General features: G+C 47.6%; 1 protein-coding gene across 1 annotated transcript in view; it reads right to left on the reverse strand.

Moving 5' to 3' along the window:
* The window catches only part of HSD17B12 (hydroxysteroid 17-beta dehydrogenase 12), a 34,658-nt gene continuing 19,636 nt past the window's right edge, over positions 1 to 15,022 (reverse strand). The window contains exons 4-11 of the mRNA XM_032949279.2: positions 11,391 to 11,501; positions 10,698 to 10,762; positions 10,222 to 10,266; positions 6,651 to 6,685; positions 5,568 to 5,649; positions 4,288 to 4,353; positions 3,233 to 3,382; positions 1 to 1,902 (exon numbers count right to left, since the gene is read on the reverse strand). Of these exons, the coding sequence (XP_032805170.2) occupies positions 1,798 to 1,902; positions 3,233 to 3,382; positions 4,288 to 4,353; positions 5,568 to 5,649; positions 6,651 to 6,685; positions 10,222 to 10,266; positions 10,698 to 10,762; positions 11,391 to 11,501 (659 nt within the window). The 3' untranslated portion in view covers positions 1 to 1,797. The remainder of the gene's footprint in view (positions 1,903 to 3,232; positions 3,383 to 4,287; positions 4,354 to 5,567; positions 5,650 to 6,650; positions 6,686 to 10,221; positions 10,267 to 10,697; positions 10,763 to 11,390; positions 11,502 to 15,022) is intronic.

Here is a 15,022-nt window from a genome sequence, read left to right on the forward strand (position 1 = left end):
TTAGGCAATCAGCAGGAATTTTATTTGTCCATCATATGCAAAGGTCACCACAAGCACTATATAGGCACACTATAAAATTCACCTCCCAAGAGGTGTGCTAATATCCTGCCAGTTTCCACTACATCAATATTTAGATATAAATTTAAAGAAAACTCGACGATTCCCCGTAAATTCACAATTTGGGCAGGAGCGATTCACAAGCGAACCTCCCCGCGTCAGTTAGGGTTACATTTCTGCATTAGCTGCTGCCAGTGATACTTGAATGGTGCTTGCACTTGAACGGTGAATTTCTTCAAATGCTTCAAAATGGGACCTTTTTGCCAGTATCAAAGGTTTTTACCCTACCTGGCAATAAAATCAGATGCCTCAATAGACAATGCCAATATATTATCACAGCATGTTTGTGTTTGCATGTTCACCGCAAGAACTGCGTGTGGTTAATGCGAACTTGATTCCTTGCAAAAAGGCTGATATTTGGTGTTTGAACATCTTAACACCCGCTATTTGATTGCCACGAAGGGTAAAACCTATTCTTATGTTTAAATTCTTCAAATGCATTTCCTTCCTCGGTGTCTGCAATGTTAACGATTTGCTGTAACTTATTTTTTTTTCCCCACCAAGGTCTACCCCCAACAAGTCATGCTTGCAAATCAGCTTCGAGGCTCAATTGTTTCTCACCCACGTAAAACAAACCGAATCATTTCAATCCACGATCTTTTAATTCCCCTCGACTCCGCACCGGCTGCACAAAACAAACCGACACAGTCTTACTTTTACCGCCGCCAATCACCGCATCCGGCACACACACAAAAACGCGACTTTATAGTTTCCTCCAGCGACACCTGCCGCCGTCACACGCGCCGCACGACTCGTAAACCATTCCCCCGAGCTTGCCCAAGTGCACAACGCTGCGGCTGCGGAAGCCCCCAAAGTTTAAACTCTGGACAACGCACAAAGCGTTCGCCTCCCATGACAAGGCATTTGCGTCGCTTAAATGAAATCAATTTTTATTTTTTTACGTTTCAGTCTCACAAATCGCTCGCCCACTATTTTAAGTCATCCAAAGCGGCGGTTATCCCACGTTGCCGTTAACCAAAGCTGTGATTCAACTATGGTGGTAGCGCAACACTTTAATTCTCACTACAGAAGCACAATTACATAGCGAGTGGAATAACCGGTTGATTAATAGTGCAATGCAGCTCAAATGTTTAGCTTTAAAACCAACACCACAATTAGCAGAAACCAAAGCCCCAAAATAGAAGACAAACTCCTATTCCCCCAAGGTAGCCTTGCAGATGATAAGGGGCAAGTGCTATGACTGACTACCTGTTCTAATACAACAACACGTAAACGCAAGCGCACACGCATCGCGGCGCAAATCAAGCGTGCGATAGAAGCACCTAACTCATTCACACGTTCCCAGCGCTGTCCCTCCTAGGAATGTAACTATTCACCAATCCACAGTCTTGCCAAGAAACGTAAATATTGGAGGGGTCGCGATTCCATCAAATAATCAATTGTTTTTGTCTTACTTGTACCATCTCATCTGTACTGCATAGTTTATTTTTTTACTGTCGGTGTCTGCCTGTCTTTGTCTACTCCGTATCCGTCGTTGGATTACCCTCGAAAGAAAAAAAAACTAAACTGAAACGTTTGAAGGAGAAACTAAATGATAATCAACTCCTCCACGCACAAGTTGACGCTCTCCACTTTTGAACATAAGTCGCTATGAAACGGCAGGCAGAGGGGTGCGTGCGTGTGTGTGCAGGACTATTTTGGCTAGCCCCGTGGTGCTGATCACTTCTTCCCGTATTTCTTGAGGTAGCGAGCGCGTATGCCCTGGTTCAGTTTGAGTATCGTCTTCATAGCCAGACACGTGGGCACCATGTTAGACAGCCAAGCCTGGGGAGAGACACCGTGACCGGAAATCGTCAGCATGTTTCACCACACTCATCACCTCCTCACAAATCAAACTAAACTATTTTTTACGAAACAATTTTTTTTATTTTACCTGGTAAGGTGCACTGAGGTGGATAGCTCTTTTACACAAGCGACCTGGTCACAGATGATAGCTCAACGAATTGGCTTATCGTGTGGAAATGTATAGCAGCCAAATACTTAAAACGTATGATAATTCTAAATGTGGAAGGAAAAACCGGAGGACCCGGAGAAAAATCCGCACGACCACGGGGAGAGAGACGCGGCAAACTCCAAATATACAGGCGTCAGGGTTGGGATCGAAACCACGACCTCCTGCATACCAGGCGAGGTAGTTAACATCTCGCCACCTCATCACAATCATCATGATCATCAGTCAATGACCACATTACGATCACCAACATCCCAGTCGCCTGCGTCATGACAAACGTCGATGCAAAACACACGTGGACGTTGCTGCGGTCAACGGACATCGTCACAATCGCCACGTTCCGTCACAATCGTAAACGTCACAGTCACCGTCCACATCGCGACTCCCAACCTCATCGGAATCGTCGTCGTTGGCGACACCCACGTGACTCGCGTCAAATGTAAAACATGTATATGTGCATTGTTCAAGAGGAGCAAAGACGTGAATTAAGGCTGAACATTAGTACTACTGTACAATTCAACACGTTAAATCAGTTACGATTCGTAATTAAACTTTGGTTTAGGCCACGTAATCATCTCTGCAAATGTTATGTAGTAAAGACTTTTCACCACCCGACACAGCCAAACAAATGAAATTCACACGCGAGCGTGCGTTTACCGACGCTCTGATTGTTATCGTTTCAGCTCGCTCATCGTTAAGTCTAAGAAGAGTCTCACGACCAAGTTTAGCGATCAGATACGACGTTTTGTTCCAAACATCATCAGGGCGAAATCCAGGAAGTCGGAATAAAAATGTAGAAAGTTTGCCGTGCTCTGTGTAACAGAGAATGGCTTGACGATGACGTAAGAGATGGGTGTCAGAAAGAAGTGCACTGCTTGAGCGTATTGGCACAAGACAGAGGAGAGTGCAAACAAATGACGGAATGTGAAGTGGACACCTAACAGGCTATCTGCTCATGGATCGTGACGACGACGATGATGATGACGATTGCTGTCTTACGTCATCTATTTGCGCGGAACCTAATTAAATAATCGGCAATTAACTACTTCCATGGACAAGCGAGTGATGGAAAGCCTCACAAAACCCACGCCTAAATGCACACGATTGTTCATCTCCCGATTTGTACGCCGCTGCCGTGCTCACCTGCAGCGCGTGAGGCAGATATCCGTAGGTGCGGCTCTGCCGTCCCACGGTGGCCAGCGCGGAACACGCAAACGTCTCCGCCTCCGGCATGTTCAGCGTCGCCCGCTGGATCCTGGACATGTTACTCTTGACGTAGAACGGGAGCACGCTCTGTGTTCCGCACGGCCACAACAACAACAACAACAACGTTAGCAACTGGACAACAACAACAACAACAACGACACGCCTGCAACAAGACGCTGCCGGGCAGAGGTGACCAGATTAGCTCAGATCAGAACGCCGAGCTGGCGGCGATGAGGTTCTGGGTTCAAATCCAGGCAGCCGCCAGTGACTAAACCCAATTCTCAAGTGGAGCGAGTTGATGGTTTTGAACCCGGTCAGCGATGACTGCATGCAACTAAACATCGTGTTAAATTTGGTTCTGCTCTTAAATTGGCTAAATTTCAGTTCTGGGAATAAAACATTGTTTCGACTGAACATTTTGTTGTCGGTCGCCAATGTACGTACGCGTGTTGAACTTCTTTCGCAGCGGACGTAGCCAACCACGCCCATCGCAAGTGCTCGATCGCCCAAACACCATCACATTGTTATTGACTTTGTTATTCACCCGCTACACACGTACACGTGCAGTCCTCTCTGTCAACCTACTGCTGGCTTGAGGACCTCCCCACGTTGCATGCGTCGTCAGGGTTACACGACCCATACTTCGGCACGCTGGCCAATGCGGGTTGGTGAAGGCGTGGGAGCGTACAGGTACAGCGCAGCAACGGATGTTGCTACGCTGCTGTCTGCTGCCCAAAAGTGAAGCCTCACAGCCCGACGAAAAACCTATTCGTACATCGAAGTTACCCATTCAAGCACCGTTCACGCTCAATCATTCTTAGCTTCCGAGATCTGACAAGAACGTTCCGAGTGAAATGGTCATCGACGCTGCAAGGATGTTATCCGATTACAAACGAGTGCCGTTTGCACGGAAAAAAAAAGCTAGCATGACACTACTGGTGCCAAGCTGCAGGGTCAGATTGAGATGTGGGAAGACGCGCACACGCACACACCTGGACGATGATGCCCTTGGACTTGTACTCGGTGTTGAGGCCCCGAGAGAAAAAATCCACAAACACCTAGAAGGGAGAAGAGGTTGTAGACGGAGACGGCACCACACCAATGCGGCAACTCACATCATCATCACCAATAAAGACAGTTGGGGCAAGTGTTGTTAGCGAGTAGTACCTATGAAGGCCGGCATGGCACACGAAGGGGGGGGGGGCGGTGGCCGGCACCACGCCCGGCCGCCTTTGTCTCCCTAGTGGCGATGTTTATACACCGCACCAGGTACTCATTTAAGGCTAAGTCGCCTGCACCTCCGATTAGCTCGGTTGGCTATGTATGGTGCGAAAGAAATTCAACACAGATACATACGACCTAGGGGAGGCCTAGGACCAGTTGAGATAATCATCACTGGTGTTGGCCATGAGTGGGTATCAAACTCGGGCCGCCAGTGTTGGTAGCGCAGAGTGCTATCCGCTACGCCACCGCTCTCCCCCACATCATCACCACCACCACCACCACCGCCGCCACATTCACACAACCAATTACAGCACAAAAAGTCCATGTGACCTCAAGCCAAGTGCAAGTTTTCTAAAACGTTCAGTTCTTTGAAAGAAAAACATCCAGAATAAAAAATGTAAACAGCATCCACAACAAAATGTGGCACGAAAGCCAAAAACCTTCCAGCCTCCAGAAAGGGGAATGCATTTCCAGACAAGAGCAAAGCCCACTTGGATAGTGACTAAATGTGTGAATCCTATTCCCAACTATCGATGCAAACAGGACATACAAAACACAAACTAATTAGGAGAGCCCACTGAGAGAAACCTAGGGTGCCAACAAATATTGTACAGTTTAAATATCCCGATGAAGATTGTAAAGTTATTAAAAATCAACAAAGATTGTTTAAAAGGGTCTCGTTACCAACAAGAAATAATAAAACAAATGTACATCCAATGCTCGCTGAAGACCTCACCATTCCACGTCTGTCCTGAGGGTTGTTTGACCACACTTCACCACGATAATCATAGCGGGTTGGTGCCAAGCAGAGGCTTGTCGTCATGGGTGTAAATATAGGACGAACCAAAGCCAAAAAGCTAAAGTGTAAATGTGTGCTACATTTACACTTTTTCTCACTGCGTTTAGTTTGTTGTCATTCCTCCCCACACCTCCGACGAGCGCGGCTGGCTACACAACGGTGCGAAAGAAGTTCAACGTATGTACACACACACACACGGCGCATGAAGACGCGCGCAAAATGCAAAAGCGCAGCAAGTTTGCCTCTCACCTTGGTGGCGGAGTAGAGAGACAGGAGCGGCACGGGGAACAGGGCAGACCCCGACGAGATGTTTATGATGACGCCGCCCTTCCTGCAAAGGGCAGGCACAGAGGGAGGTTACCGGGTGAGGGTTTCTCCCCAAAGGTATGGGGGGACGTTTGGGTGTCGTGTGACCACGTTTCACCACGCTTGCCAGTGGTGGTTGAAGGCGGCACGTGTCCGGCACTGGTTTCAGTTCCTCGGCATCCCCCACATTTCACTCGGCACTGGCATTAGCTGTGGTTCGGAATCAAACTCATGACTGCTGCCACACTCGTTATTTTGGTTTGTTGCTTGCCATCATGCAAGTTCCGTTTTCCAAAAGCGTGCCAACTTGCTTTGTTTCATATCAATTTTTTATCCTGACCCTTACGTGCCCACACCCTGATACGTAGCGCAGTTGTGTACCACGAACAAATGTCTGCTCATTTATCTCGAGCTCCCACTTTGCGGCATTCTTAGTTAAGTTTTTCCATCATTTCCTGAAGGTAATTTTCACCGATTTCATGACCAAGTCATCAAAGAATCTCAAAGACAGTGAACATTCGCACTCTGTGTCATGATTTCACATGTTTTCATTTATCAATGCCCAGACGTCCCTCGAGTGCTCAATACTGAAGCTTCACAATCATGTCAGACACGGCTCAAGGGGAGACGCGCAAGGCAAGTTACCGACAAGATAACAGACACTTGATTGTTTTCCACTGCATATTCTTTTCAGTGCAGGACAGAACTTAAGCGTGGAAGGGAGCTCCCGGGTTTTATCTTCCCAGAATTTGCGAGTTGGCGACAAGAGCCGGATACAGCTCGAGCTGGACTGGCGCTCGTGCGTTGGGCGCGTATGGGGGGGTGCTATCACGCCGCCACCGACGACGCTTTAAAACAAAACCTCGCCAGCAGCAGCAGCAGCAGCACGGCGCTCTGCCGCCAAACTTCACCACGCGCTTGTCGAGCGTGCGAGGTGGCGGCGTGAGGCTACCCCAGGGCAGAAATGACCGCACGCAGCAGCGAGGCCAGGAAGCGCGCGTGTGCGCGTGCACGTGGTTGACTCACCGCTCCAGCATTCCCGGCAGGATGATCTGAGTCATCTGGTGAGTAACAATGAGAACACTTGTGGGTAACTCCAATTACAACAGCGCTGACACACGGCCAAATTGAAAAATCTCAAAAGCCTTGAGAGCGTGTGTGCGGTGTGTTATTCATGCGCTGCTTAACGCTCAAAACCCTCTTTCGGTGAATCACCCGATCCTCGATGTCATTACAATGCACGGCGGCGATGTAAGCAAGGCTGTTTAACTGTCGGCATAACTCCAGTAAAGGAGCCTCTCTGGTTGCAGCCGATGGGGAAACGGGAGTGGCGTTAAAACGTCACACGTTGTTCGAGGAATTTAGATAGCGTTCTTTCCGAATCTAGCGCTGGATGAAGATCTCCCCATGCCGCCGTGTCAATCGTGGAGGTGTTTGACCACGTGTTTACGTTGCTGGAAAGTGCCAAGTGAGCGAGGGGTGGGTGGGGGGGGGAACTCGTGACCGATTAAGGTATGGCTCTCCACTCATGTTGACCGTGGCCGGGAATAGAACTCACATCGCCTAGTTAACAGTGCAGTGCTCTAACCACTGTGCTACATCTCCATTGCAGGGAACATACCGTCAAAATGCACTTATCTACTACCACATACCGATGTCGATAAGCTTATACCGTATTGTTTAGTTGGGCACACTGAACAAGTCAGCATACAATAAAAAAAACACCCCTGCTTTATACATGGCCAAAAAGATGCCATATTAATATCGTGTCAGCCACATTATGAAAAGCATTGTCTCTGGGACCTCTGCCTAGAAATGGCCCCAGGAACCTGAGTTGTATTTGTAGTAAAACAAACACACGTCAGATTAATCAGGCATCTAATGCTAATTATTTTCCGCAATCCTCAATAACATCTCACTGAAATGTTTGGCCAATTTCTATTTGACTTCCGAGTGGGAAGAAAACTTAGAATCCATCAAAACCCCACAGATACGCGGAGGGGGTAACGCTCAGCAGTGCCACCCCTTGGTCAACTCACAGCTTCACAACACCTACAACACGTGGCAAGCCATAATGGTCACCCATCAAAGTATTAATAAGACTCCACGCTGCTTAGCTTCTGAGTAGACAAGATTGGGAGCATTCAGGGTGATAGGCATAGAGAAATGGTCGGAGTGTGATGCATGGTTAATTCTTCATAGGTGTAAGTCATCGAAATGTGACCACATCTCAAGACTTTCAGAGGGGAGACAACAAATTGCACCGGCAGTAAATTTGAGAATGAGACCTCCTCCCAGCGCCAACTGGGACTTGTTGTGGTCGCAGATTTATCTATTTTATCTTACCAGGTAAAGCCCACTGAGTTATCAGCTCTTTTTCAGAAGCGATGAAGCGGCTTATCAAGTGGAAATATATAATCATTATAATTTATAATGTGCATTCCATCCTGTGATCCAAATTCACAATGCATGGAAAGCAGGAAATAAAAACAGAACCAGGGGAACCGACCAAACTAAAGAGGGAAGGGCAATTTAAAGAGATGGCTTTTCAAAGCAGATTTAAATATATCTCCCGACTCTGATTTCCTGATTTAAAGTGGCAAAGTGTTCCATAGCTTGGGTGCCACGCTAACAAAAGCCCAATTGCCAAAAGAGCGCAACCTAGACCTGGGAGTGCTGAGCAGTTGGAGATCAGCAGATCTTAAGGACCTTGATTTGAATATACAAATGTATGAGTCCGTGAAAGTAATATGGGGTGAGCCCTTTTAAATAGGTTAATAGCACTATCTTAAAATTCACTCGGAATTTGACCCGGTAGCCAATGAAGAAACGCATGTTTCTAAACGTGGAGGGAAAAACCAGCGGACCCGGACACCACGGGAAGAACATGCAAACTTCCAAATATACAGGCATTAGGGTCGGGATCGAACCCACAACCTCTTGCATGCCAGGAAATGGAAATAACATGTCGCTATATCGGCACCCCTGACGAGGGAGATTCCCAGAGTTGAGGTTGATGTAGTACCGTTACACCATACCTATGGCTCACGGGAGCATCGGTAGCATTATCACGCAACGCCCTTCCCACAACTCATGGTAGGAATCAAAAGTAGGATTTCTCAAAACTCCAGTCCTCACAGCCCACCACGGTGTGTCTTTTCACGTCTACCAATTTAGATCTGTTAAAATACAAATGTAAGCAATTACAACGCTGCACACGGCTACCGATTGCGAAGTGAGCTCCACGTGACGTCGAGCACCGATCCGAATTAAAATTGAGATCTCGTAAGTGTGTGCACAACGTGTGTTGCACGTGACATGCAGAGCAATCGTTCAACGTTTGAATAATACGCAAATGTAAATTGTACATGTAAACGCGTGCACGTCCCCAGGTGACGGCATGCTGATTAACGAGCGCTCTCGATGTCACGGCGGTAGCTACTGTTCTAGTGATATTGAGGCACGTGCAGCGAGCGACGACCTAATTTGCTATCGAATGGAGAACCGGAGTTCAATGAACCACCATCGAAAGCGTCACCACGGTTCCGAGATCCCCGTGAACCTATGACACCTGGGTTTCGCATTACCCCCCAGCTCGTCACAGAACACAGAGCGTCGCCACAGTACAAGACCATCTCACGTGGTAGAGTTTGCGTGTCTCTCTCTCTCCCCGTGGTCGCGTGGATTTTTCTCCAGGTCCTCTGTTTTTCCCCTCCACATTTAGAATAACTGTGCGATTTATTAGAGTATTTTGGCCGCTATAAATTTCCACGTGATAAGCCACTTCGTTGGGCTAGCATTTGTGGCCAGGTTACTTTTGAAAAAGAGCTGTATAATAAATAGCTCAGGGGCCTTACCTGGCAAATTATTGGTTTAAAAGTTTAATTTACAGGGTATTTAACAAACATGGACCCGATTTAAAGTTGCTCTATCTCTGCAGCCACGAACCGCCCATGAATGAAACTCTTGCCACTTGAAAGGGGGGGGGGGGCATAGAATTTCAAATGATTACCGCTAGATGCCTCTCCCAGCGCACAAACAGCCCCTAGCCTCAGTCATTCGCAAGACAACACTGCCTCAACGTTGGATAGGTCGCCACGGAACCCCAAGACTTGGCGCTACACTCTTGGCCCCCAAGATCCCTACGACTTTTTTCTTGTGGGGAAACGTCAAAGACCGTATTTTTGTGCCACCATTAGCGACTAATCTGGATGACCTCAAAAACAGAATCATGGCAGCGGTGACTTTGGTGGAAGAAGACACTTGGAGAGGCGTTTGGGACGAATTCAACTATCGTCTCGATGTTGTCCGTACAGCAGGTGGACGGCACATAGGGCATTTATAAAATGGTTAGTAAAACTTGATAACTCATTAAATCGTTTGTAACTTGTGTAATTGTAACATGTTGCCATCGTGAAATATACTGCTTTGAAATTGGGTCCATCATTGTGAAACACCCTGCAATATTATTCTACGTTATCACAGAATGCAAGCTATTATGTCCAGCCGCCACTAGATGTCCCAGTTTCACCTCTCAAACCACCGAGGGTGGAGCAAGGAGGCCTGTGCGTGACAGTTTGCGAAAGGTCCAACTCACCTTCAGCACAGACAAGACATTCACGTTCAGTATGTTCTTGATCATCTGCAGGACAACACGGAGGAATGACGATGAACACAAGTGCGTTAAAACACACAAAAAAATGCGTGTTAATTTCATGTAACACTGCTTTGCTGGTGATTAGGTAACTCGATTAGGCATACCATTGTGATCATAAACAGCATCATCGTTATCAGCAGCATTATCAAGATTGAAAACTAATTTACTTAAAACTGCTTCTCGTGTTGGGTTTGTTGTCCTTCCCCTGCACACCTCCGATTAGCAGGGTTGGCTACGTCCCGTGCAAACCAAGTTGAACATACGTACATCATCATTCATTGCCCATCCTGTGCTGCATAGAGGCCTCTCCATGCTATCGCTATCCCTCGTGCTGCGCTGTACTATTCGTAAAATGAATACGTCGATGAATATCTACGAGTTGATTGACTCTGTATTCCAGCTGTTGAGTAACTTACATCGTCCAGATTGGGGATGTCCAAGAAGTACTCAGGGTAGGTGTAGGAGATCCCCACATTGTTCACTGAGGACCAAGCATCACACAACAGACCAGGACCATGATCAGAAATGATGTATCAATATGGAAGGGCCATTGCCTAGAACGATGCCCATCTATATATAATAGGGAAATTTGTGAATGTGTGTCTGTTCGAAATGTTTAGCATACTTCCCGACATGCAACAAACTTGAAATTTGGCATGTGGGTAGCTTCCAGACTGTACACAATGCAAAAAGTATAAAAAGAAACTTTGGAAAAAAAAATTGGGGGGGGGGCGCAATAATGGATATAATTTGCATGGCAAGTGAGCGGCGACGTCACATCTGTGATGTCACCCGCATGCGGCAGCGTTACGCAGTGTGCCTGCTGACGTCACACATTCCCCCCAACCCTCCGCGTAGGCCGTGTATTCATCCAAGACAAGAATCCAAGTGTCGGGCGAAACCGGGTAGTAAAGCTAGTTATATATATATTTTAAGGCAGTGTTTCTCAATTAATGTGTCGAGTGGTTTTTTTTTTCAATAAAACAGACACCGATTGCGCCTTTGTTTTGCCAACTTTCCAACCTGTCGATCCTTTTAGTATCGACGAGAGCCGACACAGAAAGGGATTTGCGAGCGCTGCATCCTCTTGGGGCAGCAGAGACTCTCACCCAGAACCCCGACGGGCAGGTCTCGGAGCGCGGCCAGCACCTTGGGGTAGATCTCCTCGCTCGCGGTGAAGTCCACAGCCACGGTCTTCGTCTCCACCTTGAATCTTTCGCCTGCGCGGTAAACGCCGTTACTCGACCGCGAACGCTTTGGCAGCCGCACTCGTTGAACATTTAACGCGTGTCTTCGTAAAGTCTTCCGCCCCCCCCTCCTCTCCCGCCCTCAACAATTTTATCGAGATTGTGCTCTAACCTGAAATACACGGGTGCAATGAATACGTCACGTCACGAGATTAAGAAGACATTCGTAGACTATGGAAGCAGATGTCGGAGCTACCTCTGAGACTGCGTAAAGTAAAACCTGTTCCACACAGTTCGGCGCTGCACTTCCCCAAGTCCTGCCACCGACAACAATGTTCAGTAAAACCAACATGTTTAATTCCTACGGCAGGAATTTAGCAAATTTAAGAGCAGAACCACATTTTAAACACGATGTTTATTTGCATGTGATCATCGGTGACCGGGCTCACATCGTCAACTCACTACACTTGAGGTTCTGGTTTAAGCGCTGGCGAGCTGCATGGATTCGAACCCAGGATCTCAGCAGCGCTAGCTCAGTGCTCCGACCTCTGAGCCGACAGGCGCCTTTATATTCAGTGCTTGTTACTGCTCACAAGGTTAACCTTGGCTGGTTTGGCTTACCTGCATTAATGCGTCATGATAAAATTACATAAGTGGATAAACTTGCATATGATATTCTGTGCGTGTATAAAGACAGATGGCCTTAGTTTATAATGAGGTATGCACTCATTGAGAGCAGGAGTCTCAGTTTCAAGGAAGATTTAGTTGTTAAATTCAGTAGAAATCAAATGTCTAAAAAAACAATGCACAACACCCTTTTATAAATGTACAAAATACTTGTGAATTTGCAACATTTATTGTATAAAACATTTTAGATTAAAAAAAATATTTTTGAAATGAGTATATCTATCTGCCCGTTTCACATGCCCAGTTGTGGTTACAGCACAAACCAAAATAACATCACTGTTAAAAAATTATCACAGATTGGGAGACAGATTGTGGAGGGGAAAGGTGAGCGGAGAGAGCAATGATGCGGACTAGAGGGGAGAGTTCAGGGGAGTTGGGAGCGCGAGGTGTGAGTCAATAGACGGGTCGGTTGGGTGGGTGAGTGTGTGGGTGGGTGATGAGGACAAGCCACTCGGTACATGGTTTGGTGGGTGAGCGATTAAGTGCATAAGGTGAGTAAGTGGGTGGGTTGGTGCGATGGTAGGTTGGTGGGTGGGTGAGACATTTAAGGTGTGGGGTTGAGGTGATGAGTGAAAAGTAGAGAGGGGAGGGGATAATGGATGGGATGGCACGGGAGTGGTGGCAAGGAAGGCAATGTTGAACGGAGGCATTGGGGTCAGTCAGCGAGCCAAGGTGCTTTGGAGGCTTCGTGGTGGCGGTGGCGGCGGGGAGGCGGAGCAAGGACAAAGCAAGGGGCGCACGTGTCCATCTCATCAGCGATATGGGCACAAATACAAAATCAAATCGAATCACCGGTTTAGCTCGTCGACAATCAAAATTAGCGGTAACGTCGGCGAGGTGCCCGTTGCGTTGTTCATGAATTGCTAATGCGGCGGCGCTAGCTCATTGCTATTCGCAGCTTTGTGCAGCACGTGGAACCGGCCGGGCCCGTCGGACGGGGGGAACCCTCGGCGCTGCCATGGCGATGGGCCGGGCATTGTGGGAAACCCCGCGAGGGGCGACTTGCGTCAGCCGCGCTCTCATCTCGTCTCGGCGGCGAGGTGCCCACCGCACCGCCGCGTTAATAATAGCTTCGTTATTGTGTCCAATTCACACATTCGCTGCCGTGCGCGCGACGCTCCTTGCTTAACGGGCGCACGCCGCACTAAGCTTTAATTTAAAGAGGATTCCTGCGCCGCTGAATAGATCGTGTGCGCGCGCGCACGCGAGAGCGTCGACTATTTCTTAATCCACTGCTGGATAACGGAATCCTCTGTTGTATATGTAGGTTATGAAAATTTGATTAAAATAATGAAAATTAAATTAAATTAGAAATTTGCATAATTTATCCGAAATTATGTTAATTTGTGTAATTATGCGTAATTATTACCCACACCACCCCACCCCCACCCGCGAGGAGGTGGAACCCCCTCCGCGTTGCGCAGTTAAAAATATCCATGTTGCCGTCGTGTAACGGTTCGCAGCATGGATTTGCAATCCAGAGGTCGCCGATTCCGATTTGATCTCCTGGCATGGCAGTTGAAGAATGGGCGGGTTTCTTGAATCCAACCCGCCTCTGTCCACCCAGCAGCATATAACTTGTAAATGTTGTGGGTTTGCTCTCCAACACACAGTTGTGCTCTACTAGTAACGAATTGGCACGTTCTGTTAACGCGACGAAGCTTGATGGTTGGCCGTGTCGGGTGGTGGCGGGTTTAACGACACGCGTGCATATATGTACACGATCTAACCCCCCCCCCAAAAAAAAAAACCTGTATTGTGGAGCGTATAAATGGGTAAACCACAGGTCCATCGGCGGCTGACGCGTAGTGCGTTAAAGTGTGCGTACTGCCAGGTCTTCAATCCAAGTGTGGAAGAGATTAAGCCAACAACCCCCTCTCGAGAGGGGCTCTCTTGAGCTCCCTCCAGTGGTTGCTTTTCCTACCAGCTCTAGCACGAGCGAAACAATTGCAGGGGCTGGAAATTTTACCCTGTTCAATTCCGCAATCACGGCCATCACGCGGCGGTCCTGACTTAACACCGCACGCTGCGGTCACCTTTCATTTCAAAAGGGTTCCCCCGTGCTGTTTAAAGGCACACACAAAGCGTTGGCCATTTTCCGTCCACTGCTAGATGTCAAGACTCCCATGCATTAGTCATTGCCTTTTCCTTCCGTGTGATTGTAAAACGCATAGAATATTACGCCCTGTATTGATTACAATATTTTATGTTCATTAATTTAGTCATCAATATTCAAGTATTGTCCTGCGGCGGCTTTAACATAGAAAATTACATGCAGCTCTAACTGATAGGTGTGTACATAATAATACAATAATGTACAGCTTTTCATCATTCCACTGCTGGATGAAGGCCTCAGTCATCTAGGGTTGTGTTTTTTATAACGACACTGATCAGTGCGGGTTGGCGAAGAGAAAGTGGGTCCAAGGAACAGTTCAGATATCACTCGCCACTAATGTCAGCCATGTCAGGGAATCGAACAAAGGTTGCTGGATCAGAGTACAACACGCTAAACACTCTACTACCACTCAACCCCAATAATACAATGGGTTTTTTTTTTACCAAAAATGCCTCGCACCGAGCCTCAATACTCATATCCAAGAGGGCCCTGCATTAAGATGTTTGGCCAATCCTAATGAGCATTTTGTGTATGGGGGGCAGGAAATGCAGTGACTGCAGGGAATTTGTACATAAGAGACGGCACTCAAAGGTGAGCACACGCAGGATCTCTGGCTACCCTGCGGGTTTGGAAATCTCACAAATGTACGCGTTTCGCCAACCTCTGCGCCTCGAAATTGCCAAATCACAGAATTGTGCCACCACGCCCTGCTCTTGCAAGACAACAATAATGAGCGTGTGTCATTCTGCAC

Source organism: Petromyzon marinus, chromosome 7, assembly GCF_048934315.1.
Source record: "Petromyzon marinus isolate PM22_M1 ecotype Great Lakes invasive population chromosome 7, UKy_Petmar_22M1.pri1.0, whole genome shotgun sequence".
Classification (NCBI taxonomy): domain Eukaryota; kingdom Metazoa; phylum Chordata; class Hyperoartia; order Petromyzontiformes; family Petromyzontidae; genus Petromyzon; species Petromyzon marinus.